This window comes from Alligator mississippiensis, chromosome 4 (assembly GCF_030867095.1).
Source record: "Alligator mississippiensis isolate rAllMis1 chromosome 4, rAllMis1, whole genome shotgun sequence".
In the NCBI taxonomy this organism is placed as follows: Eukaryota; Metazoa; Chordata; order Crocodylia; family Alligatoridae; genus Alligator; species Alligator mississippiensis.
Genome location: NC_081827.1, coordinates 237,787,623 through 237,800,451, shown reverse-complemented (window position 1 = coordinate 237,800,451; position 12,829 = coordinate 237,787,623). Strand labels below are relative to the sequence as shown.

At 40.0% G+C, this 12,829-nt stretch overlaps 1 protein-coding gene across 13 annotated transcripts in view; it reads left to right on the top strand.

The window, feature by feature from the left end:
* Window positions 1-12,829, top strand: part of R3HDM1 (R3H domain containing 1) — a 170,310-nt gene that overhangs the window by 99,938 nt on the left and 57,543 nt on the right. For 9 of the 13 annotated variants that reach the window (XM_059727417.1, XM_019480431.2, XM_019480434.2 and 6 more), the window contains 4 exons: window positions 43-269; window positions 2,635-2,889; window positions 8,060-8,214; window positions 11,410-11,511. In XM_059727417.1, coding sequence (XP_059583400.1) covers window positions 43-269; window positions 2,635-2,889; window positions 8,060-8,214; window positions 11,410-11,511 — 739 coding nt within the window. The remainder of the gene's footprint in view (window positions 1-42; window positions 270-2,634; window positions 2,890-8,059; window positions 8,215-11,409; window positions 11,512-12,829) is intronic. The other 4 variants (XM_019480433.2, XM_019480436.2, XM_019480438.2 and 1 more) reach the window with 4 other exon arrangements.

Sequence of the window (12,829 nt, the reverse complement as noted above, 5' to 3'; positions counted from 1 at the left end):
GCAATGGGTATGTGTGTTTAAAGCTTAGTTTATAAATTACAGAGTCAATAAGGAAGCATCAGGAAGATCAGCCAACAGCCATCAAAGCAGTACTGAGAATGAGCTGAAGTACTCCGAACCCCGTCCCTGGAGCAGCACAGACTCTGATAGTTCCATCCGCAGTCTGAAGCCAGCTGTAACCAAAGCCAGCAGCTTCAGTGGGATTTCGGTTTTGACAAGAGGAGATAGCTCTGGAAGCAGCAAAAGCACAGGCAGGCTGTCTAAGACAGGTATAATAAACTGTGTACAAATAAACGGTTGTGTAACAGTAAAGTAATAATTTACCCATACTTAATCCATATTGCATATGAGTACATAGACAGTCTTATAGCTGCTGCATTCCCAGAAATCCCATTGACTCCAATGGGTGTTGCATATAGAGGCTGACTACAGGATTAGGTCTACTGTGCAGTACATTCATAGAGTGAGAAAATTCAGATAGGCAGTGAAAAAGACCTCTGAACTCCTATTATGTAGCCAGTAGTGGTGAGTTATAGGATGTCTTTGCTAGCTCATGACGTTTATTCTGTATTCTGCAAAAAGGACTTGAAAGCATTTGTCAGCATAAAACAACAGGCTGGTCTGTTATAAATAAAAATAGAATTACACTCTGTATTGTTTCAATCTGAATTCATTTCTTCAGTTTAAGTGTGGCAAACCTGAATTGTAGAATAATGGGAAGCTGCCTGTTGCTATGCCACTATTTAAAACAAATTCAGTAGCAAAGTCTGTGACTCATTTTTTATATTTGTTGTGACTTTTTACTTACTAGTACAAAGAAATTATTTAGATGTGGGTAAAGTTTCCATTTAATTTAGAATACATCCTAGTAATCTAAGTGTTCAGCATAGCAAAATGTTTTACTGTGGGACTCAGAAAATTTGGGAGGATGTACCCTTCCTATAAGAGAGTGCGTTTCAAAGGTATGCTAACTGGCAATTATTTAATGTAAAAGAAAATTTCAGAAGACATGTTCAAGTCTTGTTGGAATCAAAACTGATATAAATTGGTAGCCTCTTTAATGGGTTGGACATGTACCTATGTTCCAAAATGAGCCACCGATTTGGCATTCTTTGCTATGGAGAGCTTCAGGGTTTGAATTAGATAGGCAGATATAATGGTCAGCTCAGACTTATAAGACAATAAAAGAAAGATGAGTGCTTTTTTGTATTCATGCTTGTCTTTAGTCAGTGTGTTAGAGTATTGTTTTTAGTGAGGATCTGTTAAACATTTACCTCCCTTTAAACCACCACTACCCCATAAGGAAATTGATGCTTTAATGCGTAATGTATTAATTTTAATATTTTATGAAAAAAATAATTGATACAGTTGTGTTGGTGAAATGTTTAGTAATCTTGTATAATTTTCAAAATCTGTAGCATGAATTTGGTTTATATAGTTTAGTAATTAAATAGCCTACTTTGGTAACTTTTGAAAAGTTAATTACAGCTGCACCACAACATACATGGGGTAAGTTTTAGAAAGATTTTTACTATGCCACATTAAAAGAAAATTAAAACACAATATTTTCCATTGAAAAACTTTCATATTGGTTTAACTTCAGAATATCTGTGCTGGAGGTTATTGCTTTGCTGCATGTATTGGTTGTGGTGATTTAAAAAAGGGGCCGAATGTATGTAACTTAGCTTTAATTATGTTGATTTCAGTCAGTCTGATTTCTCTGCATAATCTAGAAGTTGATACAGCTATAATCAAACTGTGAAAACAAAAAAGCAAGCAAGTGAAAACTGATTACAGTACTGAGATACAGTAATTGTGGAATGGGCAAATTACTTAATTTTGTTGTGTCTCAGTTATTCTGTCTGTAAAATGAGGGCAATAATACCCATCTGTAAGTGCTTTGAGATGCATGAAACTTTTCACCAATATAAGAGTGAACTATTACAATTTCAAATGGCTGTGAAGGCAATTACAAGTAATTTAAAAATAGTTCCACTGATTTTAAATGATCGATAGATTTCACCCTAGCATTGTTTTCAGTCTTGCTTTCTCTTCTAGATTATATAGAGGCCGCTGATCAAGAATACTTATGCTTAAATGTTTATATTTTCTGCCTTAAATGTTATACTGCTAGCATAGCAAAGGTGGACAATAATGAACTGTGGATTTATAGAAATCTTTATGAAAAGACAAGTTCTGTTAATTTACCATTGTGGAGGCAAGTGCTAGGAGCTTCCTAGAGCCTTGATTTATTAGAAGTTTGCTTTTAGCTGCATGTGTTGCCTGCCAACAACTCAGGGACTGACTGTACTGCCTTGCACCTTATGTTGGTCGTGCTTATGCAGAGAGGTGTGATGCACTACCATGTTATTTGGTTTGTGTTTCATATTCACTTTGCACTGTTGCAAACAATATCTCAAAGTGCAAAGCTGTATAGATCTGACCCTCAGTTAACAATAGATCATAATTGCACTCTAAGGGAGGGAGGGGAAACTTCATTGAAAAGCCCATTGTTTAATACTGTAGCAACATACTGTGTTTTGTTTGCAGGGTAAGCATTTAAAATTATATATTTAAATGAGCATGCTATTTATGTCTGTAGGTAAAAACAATTTCTCATTACTCCTTTCCTAGGTTCAGAGTCTTCTAGTAGTGTAGGGTCATCCACGGGTTCTCTTTCTCACACCCAGCAGCCTCTTCCAGTCACAGCTCTAAGCCAGCCTTCTCATGGCACACCTGCCGTCTATCCAACTGTCAGCACTAGTAATTCTCTTTCCTTTGATGGTGGCATAAGTGGGCAAGTGGCACCTACTAGCACTAGCTTCTTTTTGCTTCCCTTGGAAGCGGCAGGCATACCACCTGGCAGTATTCTGATCAACCCTCAAACAGGTTGGTATTCAGTTGTGGATGTTTTAATTGCAGTTTAGAGCTCAGGAATAACCTGTAAATAGTTTCACTTGTGAGTGTATTTAAGTGTTGTCTTTTCCTTTATTTTTCTCCTTAATTTTTGCAGTGTCATTTTGTGTTTGCTCAATGGAGAAAACAGTTTTGATATGTAAAAATATAAGTTTAAACTGTATTTTCTCTACTTGCTATAATTGTGGTTTGTATGTAGTATTCGAATTGGCAATTCTCATAATGAATATTAGACTCTCTATGACTACTGTTAAGAAAATAGCATAACTTCGGTCTGTTTATAATTTTAAAGTCTTTTATCTCTTAAAGTCTAATTTTAAAGTCTTTTATAATTTTATTAATAAAAGTAAATAAACCTGAGATGATTAGTATTTACTCTCTTGATTTCTAAATCTGTTTTAACATGCTGGATTTAGAAAGCTCTCAGTTGGTTATATTTTTGGCAATCTGTTGCCAAAATGTGGAGAATAAAATGTTAGGTTACAGTAAACATTATCACATACAAGTTTGCAAAGTTATGCTTCCATCTTACTAAGTAGAGAGAGTGGTTACTCCACAAAAATGATGAGAGGTGAGGGGGAGGGGAACCCTGTGTTACCTGTTGGTATTTGTCCACTGGTTACAGAAATAATAATAATAGTGCATGCTTGAGTAACACTATCAGCAAAGTTCAACAGCACTTAAACATTTATGATTTAATGTATGTTTAATTGTATAAGGCATGTTTTTTAAAAATTAGGGAAATTTTTAATATAATTTAAGGGTTATAAACACAAAACTTTGGGGGTTTTTTCTTTTTTTTTAATTCTGGAAAGGGAAGGCAATGGGTATATTATTATTTTTTTAATCTGTGCCTATAAGTGGCCACTTATTTATGTGCCATTATTTCACTTTTAAAAGAACCTTTTTACATTTAAATGAGACTGAAAATATTAGATGCTTTTCTAATTTACTATTTCTTCAAATAAATTGGTAGTTACTAAATTACAGAGAACGTTTAATATTATTTTGTTTGTTATTGTGATAGTTACGAAAAGTTTCTGTCTTCCTTACAAAAGAAATGGCTACAATAAGCCATGCCTTAAATTGATAAGCTAATGTTCAGACATTAGCATGTGATTCACAATTCCCACATGCTCATTATGATATGAAGATGATAAAGTTGCTATGCGAGGGCTTGGTCCTGGGGATGGTACTATAAACTTCCCTGGTATAGTCATAAAGTGACAGGTGCTGTCCCACTAAGTTAATCATTTCTTGTTTCTGTTGACCATGCATCTGTGCTACAGTTAGTCATTAGCAAAGTGAAGCATTTGCGCAAGAAAAATAAGTATTTTCAGGATTTATCTGTACCAGGGTTAAAACAGTTTAGACCAAACCAAGCATAGACAAGTTGCGTCCTAGCAAGTGACTGATACTTGCTTTGCCCAGGGTTCTAAGCTAGCTTTAACTGTAGCGTGGCTATAAGATCATGGTGTATATAATTCCTCTCTAAACCTACATTCTTGGTATTTAATGCATTAAAGTTATCATTTAGTTAACTTTCCTGTATTAACTGGGTATAATAGTGCCATGCTGGAAAAGTTTTCAGCATCTTCACAAAAATGAGCAAATGTTGCTGCTTTCTAAGGGACGCTTCAACTTGAAATCATATTTTGAGCTGAAATGATTGTACGTAATATTACAGACGTTTGAAAAAAATGTATTCATTTTTAGAGTTTGGAGGAAAGTTAGTTTTCTGAAGGTTTTTTTTTTTTCTAGTTTATATACTTTGTGTCTGACAGCATTTTGTATCTGATCACTTTCCGCTTTTTGTTTCCCTGGATTGTGTTTGTGGGTCTTCTGTGTAGTAATAGATGGGGGGCACAAATTTATTTTTAAAGAAAGATGTACAGTGAAATCTGGTTCACAGTCACTAGAATAACTGTTCCCAATGGTCTTAGAGCACAAAATCCTACTAGAGTCTTACTGATTTACAACAGATTATCCTAAATCCTACTGATTTATACCAAAGCATTTTGTGTACATGTTAAAGCAGAACTAGTCATTTCCAAATCAGAATGGAATTAATTCCTGATAATTTGTCAGTTCAAAAGATACTGGCTCTACCCTTCAAGCCAGCTAAAGTTTGGAAAGCACTTAAGACTGTTCAGCTTTTCATGGCTCAACAAGGCATTTAGATGATCATTTGTTCGGTTTTGCAGAATTGTCCTCTATTTTGGTGATGAGTGCATGTCAAGGTACAAAACAAATACCTTAGACTGATTATTTTAGTCTCTCATAATCATGTGATTCTTATACAGAGAATTCTGAATTTTTGTAGTAAGAAACTGTGCATTATTATCTGTATACAGTTCTTATAGCAAGCCAGAGGGGACACAGTTTCCACTCAGAGTATTTGTAGCATTTTTTTTCTTTATTACAAGTGTCACAAGCAGGTGTTGGCTATCTTTTGCTACCATGGCCAGAGCTCAGGCCACCTACACTTACCCTCCCTGCATATACCCAGCCCCTCTGCAGTGAGGGTAAGCACAGCCACAAAAGAGTGACATGGAGGGCTGCGGAGCAGTGTGTTGTGGAGAGGATGAACATCATGGCATGTTCCGTCCCACCTGATTTTCCTTGGTGCTGTCCCAGGCCACATTAGATCTTTCTGGGTTGGATCCAACCTCTTTGGGGAATGGATTCAACTTACAAGCCATAGGTTGATGACCCTTGTTTAAAAACAGTCCCATTGTGTCTTATGGCATGCAAAATATACCTCATACAAAAACTAAAAATAGCTAACTACTGATAACTAGTCAGTCACGAGTAATCAGCCATCATTGGAGTGAATTAACCAGATTTGACTGTAAATGTGAACTTTCCTAAATTCACACAGAACTTAACTGCTTTTAGTAGTACTGTATTTGATACTACTTTTAACTCACTCTTTAAAATTGGCTTACGTTCAGTTTATTTTCAGGTTGTATCCCTTTTATATATTTTACTTTTGTTTACAGTGTAGGGCATCTAGATGATACATTTTTCAAGAAAGAACCCTTCAGTTGTAGTGGTCGAATGAGCTTTACACCCTCCCTGAGCAGTGTGAATAACAACGATATATAGGGTCAGATAAAGTCCTGTATCATAACTAATATTTACGGACAGATAAATTATTAATAAAAATGATGGATTGTTTTTAGCTCTTTGAGAGTTGGAGAGAGTAGATAGCATAGATTAATTTCTCACCCTCCTCACAGTGATTTCTGCACTGAGAATTCCTTTACCCTCCTGCTTGTTCACCATTGGAAAAAGGTGAAAGAAGCTTCATTCCTAGTCAGGGTAGGGAGAAGGATGACCTTAATGAGCCCAGGAGCAGAGAAGAAAATCCTTGACTCCTTGCAGATGTGAAGATCACTGGAATGCCAATTCCTGAGTTATAAAGAGAAATATTAGGCTAGAGCTGGGTCCAATATGTGACTGAAAATTTGCAAACACTGGCCACATCCAGTTGTGCTTGGAAGTTTGGTTCCCCAGGGACAACCAGCAGCTGCACACCTTGTGCTACTGCTAGTTGTCCCCAGGGAACGCTTGTGCTGCACACCCTCTGGGGGCCTCCTGGGGCTGCAGCAACAGCGATCCTGCCGCTCGGAGCCTGGCCAGCAGCTGCAGTGCGATTCTAGCCAGCCAGGCTCTTGTTTTGAGTGGCACAAGCAGTCCCCAGGTGCACTGCTCCAATTTTTTTTTCTGCAGGTTTTTTTCACCCCCAGATATCCAGGGTTCGACCCCCCCCTCCTGTGCTGCTTCCTTCCGGTGTAGAGAACAACTGAACATGCAGTATGTGGCGCTGCAGATGTCTGCAGTGCCACATATTGCATGGCCGCACACGTCTGGCCGTGGCCACTGGAGTCTATTTGAGCCATTTTATTTGTTCTTTTCAATCTTAAGTTCTAATGTGTGTCCCTTTTTTAAATATCTGGGCATGTGAGAATTAAATATTATTTTTGTCTTTGTAAGAATGTGACCCAGTCTATACATAAAACTACAGAAGGTTTCATTAGCATAAATCATGTAGCTAATATTTTTATACATTGTTTATGTTCTGTTTCCTTGCTGCATATTGCTTAGCTTGCACAAAGAAAGGTATTAGTCACATTCACCTTGTTTTTGGCCATCTTTTAAACATGGTCACTTTTTTTTGTTTTCTCCATTACTAGATAATGTAACACTGGGGCTGCAAATATTGGATGGGAGCATTATATTAAACAATTATTTCAGTTGAGATTTAAAACATGGCAGGTGACTTTTCAAAATATTATCATCATTAGCTGCAATAAAGTAATTGTAATTACTATTTTATGGGGAGAGAAGTAATTTATTTCCCTATATTATTACGTTTTGGTTGGTGGATTTGTGTCCAAGATTGACAACTTGCAGCCCATGGGCTGTATTCAGCCTGTGAAGAGGTCTGATCCAGCATGGGGTGGGGGATTAGTGGCATGGAAGTGCACCATGCTAGTCATCCCCTTCCCAGCACTCCTCTTTGTTGTGAAGTGTGCTGTTCCATCACATCTGCATTTACCCTCACTGCAGAGGGAATGGGGATCAGCAGTAAGGATAAGCAGAGGGAGCTGACTGCTGTAGGGGCAAATACTTGTGGTCCATGGTGAGGCCCTGCATTAGCAAAAGATTGCTGACCCCTATCCTAGGTGATTGAAATTGGTTCCTGGAATTACTTCTATAAGATTCATAAAACAGATGTCCTTCTCTCATCTTTTATTTTTCTCTCTACATTTCTTTCAATCCACGTAGTTGAAAATTAACTTTGAAGACCAGCCCCAGTACATATTTGTCATCCATTTTAGTCTACGTTTAGTCTTTGCTAGCTTATTTTAGGGCATGGTAGTTATTTACCATAAAAATACATGCATTTATAATTAAATACTTTGTCAAATGAGTTTTGTGGTTATTGCCATTCTAATTGTAACTGCAATCATTAAGAAATTATAACAACAATCTGGCATATAATACAGTAGTTGTGGTTATTATATATTCAAGTTTTAGTCATTTTTTTTACTTTGTGTTATGTAATATACACTCAGCTCAGTCTGCCTCAAACCTGAATAAAGTTTGTCTTTTTTTTTTCCCCTCCACCCTCTAGGTCAACCATTCATTAACCCAGATGGCACTCCAGTTGTGTATAACCCTCCTATGCCTCAGCAACCTGTTAGAACCCAAGTGCCTGGACTTCCACAACAGCCACCTCCTCCCCCACCACCCCAGCCGCAGCCAGCAGCTAATCACATCCTATCACAGGTGCACACATCAAATACCTGATGCTCAACTGAGCAGTCTTTCCATCTAACGATGAGGAAATGATAGACTGTTTTGTTATGGAATGTTTGAAAGAGAAACATTAGCTAGCCATATACTTGTAACTGGATATGGAAATCTAGGCCTACAAACAACATGGCAGGCCATCATATTTTCCTCCAGCTTATAGAAAGCAGAAATAAGAACTGGAGACCTAAAGTATTTGAACCAGAGCTCATGGTAAACTTTTAACAAGAGACCCACTTTCCTTTTGCCTTCTCGCTATTCTACTAGTTTACTTTAATGTGGAGGGCTGCATTCCACCTCGCTCTCACTCCCAAACGTCTCATAAACCAACTTCATGACATTTTTAAAGGATTATGTTGTATATTTGATAGCAGTTAGTAACAGCACTGTGGAACTGGATGCATTTTAACCTCCTGGTTTTGGGTTACTGGTGAAATAGAAATAGACCAGTTAAAGAAAGAGCCAAATCTGCAAAATAATCCTCTCTTGCTCCTCACCATTCCTTCTTTACAGTAGTGATTCCTGGCACCAAAACCAAAGTTATTGTCTCATCAGCCATAAGCAATGAAATGTAGCATTTTTCAGACTTGCTAGGACGTTATTCAGGGAACCTTTACCTTCACTTTTGTCCTGGTTCATTTTCCTTACGTTGTATCAGGCTTGTCCAACATACGGCCTGCGGGCCGCCACGCAACCCGCCAAGCCATTTTCTGTGGTCCGCAGTGCTGCGACAGGAAACAAAAGTAAACACTGTTTACTTTCGTTCCCACCCCTTATCCCTCCCCCAGCCCCTCAGCAGCTTCCTATTGGCTGCTGAAGGGCTGGGGAAGGAACAAGGTTCCCACACGCACCGCGTCAGCTTGACGTTGCTGACGTGGCGTGTGTGGGAAGAGGAGTAGCCATGTGCCACTTGGGACAGGATGAGCCCAGCTGGAGCAGCAGGGGCTCAGCTGCACTTTACCCCTGCCTGCTCTGGTCAGTCCTGAGCAGCACATGGCTCCGCTGCCACTTCTGCTGGCTGGTGCTGACCTGGGCAGGTCTGTCCCATCTGGAGCAGCACGCAGCTGAAGCTGGCTTTACATGTGCTCCTGGGGCTGGGAGGAGCTCGGCCAGGTCAGCACCAGCCAGCAGAAGCGGCGGCGGAGCTGTGTGCCGCTCGGGACTGACCGGTGCAGGCAGGGGAAAATGCAGCTGAGTCCCTGCCACTCCAGCCGGGCTCGTCCCGTCCCGAGCGGCACGCAGCTCTGCCACTGCTTCTGCTGGCCGGTGCAGACCCAGCTGGGTTTCTCCTGTCCCCAGCAGCTCGTGGGAACCCGGCTTCAGCCGCATGGTGCTCCAGATGGGATGGACCCAGCTGGGTCAGCACCGGCCAGGAAAAGCGGCATGCAGCTGAAGCTGGCTTCCCATGTGCTAATGGGGACGGGAAGAGCCCGGCCGGGTTGGCACCAGCCAGCAGAAGCAGCGGCGGAGCTGTGCGCCGCTCAGGACAGGGCGAGCCCAGCCGGAGCAGCAGAAGCTGAGCTGCATTTTCCCCCTGCCTGCGCCCATCGGTCCTGAGCGGCACACAGCTCCACTGCCACATCTGCTGGCTGGTGCCGACCCGGCCAGGCTCCTCCCGTCCCCAGTAGCACGTGGGAAGCCAGCTTCAGCTGCGTGCTGCTCCAGATGGGACAGACCTGCTTGGGGTCAGCACCAGCCAGCAGAAGTGGCGGCAGAGCCATGTGCCACTCCAGACCGACCAGCGCAGGTAGGGGGAAAGTGCAGCTGAGCCCCTGCTTCTCTGGCTGGGCTCATCCTGAGGTTCATTTCACATTTGTAAAATGCTTGGAGAGCCCCACATAGATGCACTGCATAGAAATGCAAAATATATTTTGACTTATTTGGTTGGCACCTTAGGCTGAGATTTTCAAAGCTGAGTCAAAAGGCCAACTTCCATTAAAATTAATGGGATTTAGAGGGCTCCAAATCTTTTATGACAACTTTGTAACATGCCTATCTACCCCTTTTTGCAAACCTCAGCCATAGTTTGGAAGCTCAGCCAAAGAATATAAGAGCTTCTGAACATAAGAGCATAAAAAGTGCCATGCTTGGTCAGCCCCATGGTCCATCTAGCTCGGTATCCTGTCCCGAACAGTGGCAGAGGTGGATGCTATAGAGGGAGAGTTTTGAAGTGGTTATTTAGACCCATTTCATTGTCACTTCCTGCAACTTCATTGGTGTCAAAGGTCACGTGACATCACTTCCTGATGTGATACCACTTCCTGTGAGGTCTTTGAATATGGCTTGCTGGCCCATTGGGTGATAAAAACTTTGTGATCTGGCCCCACATTCAAAAAGGTTGGATACCCCTGCGTTATATCCTTTGCCCAGTGTGCTCAAGCTGTACCTGCACTGTAGCTTCACCTCTGTTCAGAGTTGACTATCTTCTGGAAATTAAGGCTTTCCGGCGCACACTGTTATCTGTATGTGCTATACTAAAGCAGTAAAGCATGCACCTTTTTCTTCCCTCTGAGGTTAATAATTGCCTTCTCTGTAACAGCAGCAGGTTCTGGAGGCTTTCTTGTATGATACAGTACTCTCACATTAAATATACCATATTGTGCAAGAAATTGCTATGCCAAAGCTTTTTTCACCTTTACAAAACATATTATTCATATACTGCAAGTCTTACTAGTAATGATAATACCTTGGTATACAGTGTTCCTACTATACTTAAAATACTGTAGTAATGATAAATTTCAAGTATATTTCACAGGATATCTTAAAGTGCTGTGTTTTGATCTATGTTTAGTACTTGTTTAGTTTGAGTTTAAAAATTATGAGGCATCCTGGTTACTTTGTGACTTGAAAACAAAATGTTTGTATATAACTATTGAATGTACCACTTTTAAATTAAGCCAACCATTTGTTGCTTTATTTTACAGTAATATATAACAATTATAAGCAAATTCCTACTCCTATTAGGAGATAGATGCATGTAAAACCACTTCGTTTTTTACTATATGCAGCATTTTGATTTTAAATAATTTCCAGTTGTGTAATTTTTAATATCAGTATTTAAATAGTTGTCTTACAACATTGAAAAGGACTAATTGGTTCCTCTTTTTTTTTTTTTTTACTTGTCTTTTTACATTGGTATTAACTGTGTTTATGAAACTGCTACTTCTTCAGCCTATCCGGCCTCTGCAATCCTCTTCACAGCCTGTTCAGTACTCTACCGTCTCTTATCCACCCCCGCTCCTGCCAGTGTCATCTACCCAGCAATATACTGTGGTACTATATTTTCTATTCATCTCTTCTCTGCAAGGGTGATATTTAGTGGATGTTGACCTTTGGTTAGTTTGTGTGTGTGGGTGTGTTTAACACAGATGTTGACTGGCTATAGTGCCAACTGTAGTAAAATATTGCCTAAGCCAGCAAAATAGTGCCTGAGATCCTGGCACTACCTGAAGTTTGAGAATAACATATACTATTGAGGAGAGGGGATTTTTTTTTCCTCTCAGGAGGCAGTTCTTCACTTCTCTTGTCTCCATAGCCAGTCATTCTTATTTCGTTATACCTCTGGATTTTAATCTCACCCCTTTTCCATTTCTTCCCAGCTATTTCTTTCTCTGTCTGTTCCCTCTCCCCACCCTGTTGTCTTTGTGTGTAGTGCCATGTTTCAACCAGAACAGTAAAGAGCTCTGTTTTCCAGTTAAGTCCCAAAAACATCTTCACACAACGAAAATTGAAACGGTAAATGTTCTTTTAGCTGTGCTGGCCAGCTCTTCTTAGCAACATTTTCTCCTTAGATGCTAACACTAGCTTTCGTGACGCATAATCCTAAAATGTTAACTATATGGGTGAACAGATCTGGCTGTCTTAATGCTAACTGGCAAACAGATCAACTAACTAGGGGCTTCTGATGGTGGCATTTAGTTTCAGGGGCTCATGTCAGCCAAAAGTTTGCAGGAGATTGTACTGAATAGCTTGATAAAGAATGTAATCTAATATGGAATATCCCTCTGATTGAAGTGGCAATTAACCTGCTCAGTTAAAAAGAAAAAATGCGGAGTTGTTAATTATACTTATATATACAAAAAGGGTGTTAGATATGCTAACAAAAACACAGGATGTGGTAAAATTTTGAGGTTTTACCATTTTTGTTTGTTTTTAGTGTCTAGAAACAATTGCTGTATAGGTTCTGGTAACATCCTTTCTCTCTCTCTTTTTTTTTTTTTTTTTTTACTTGCCTTGAAACGGTATCTGATAATGCTGGTAATAGCAACAAATATTTCAGCTTTTAATACCTTTTATCATTACAATGCCAGTCACAAGGCAGGATAGTAGGGGTATGCGAAATGGGCCGTATTTGATTCAGATTTGGCCTGAATCGGGAGACAGTGATGCAGTTCAGCCGAATCTGAAAATTCAATGCTGATTCAGAGTATCGGTGATTCGGCCATAGACCCAGCTTTAAATGTTTTTTTACAAACCTCGAGGTACCAGGCGCAGCTCATGAGTGCTGAGATGGGGGTGGATGGAGTGTCCCACAGGAGTGTGGGGGGGCCCCACGTGCTCAGTGGCAGACCTGCAAGTGGACCAGAAGTAT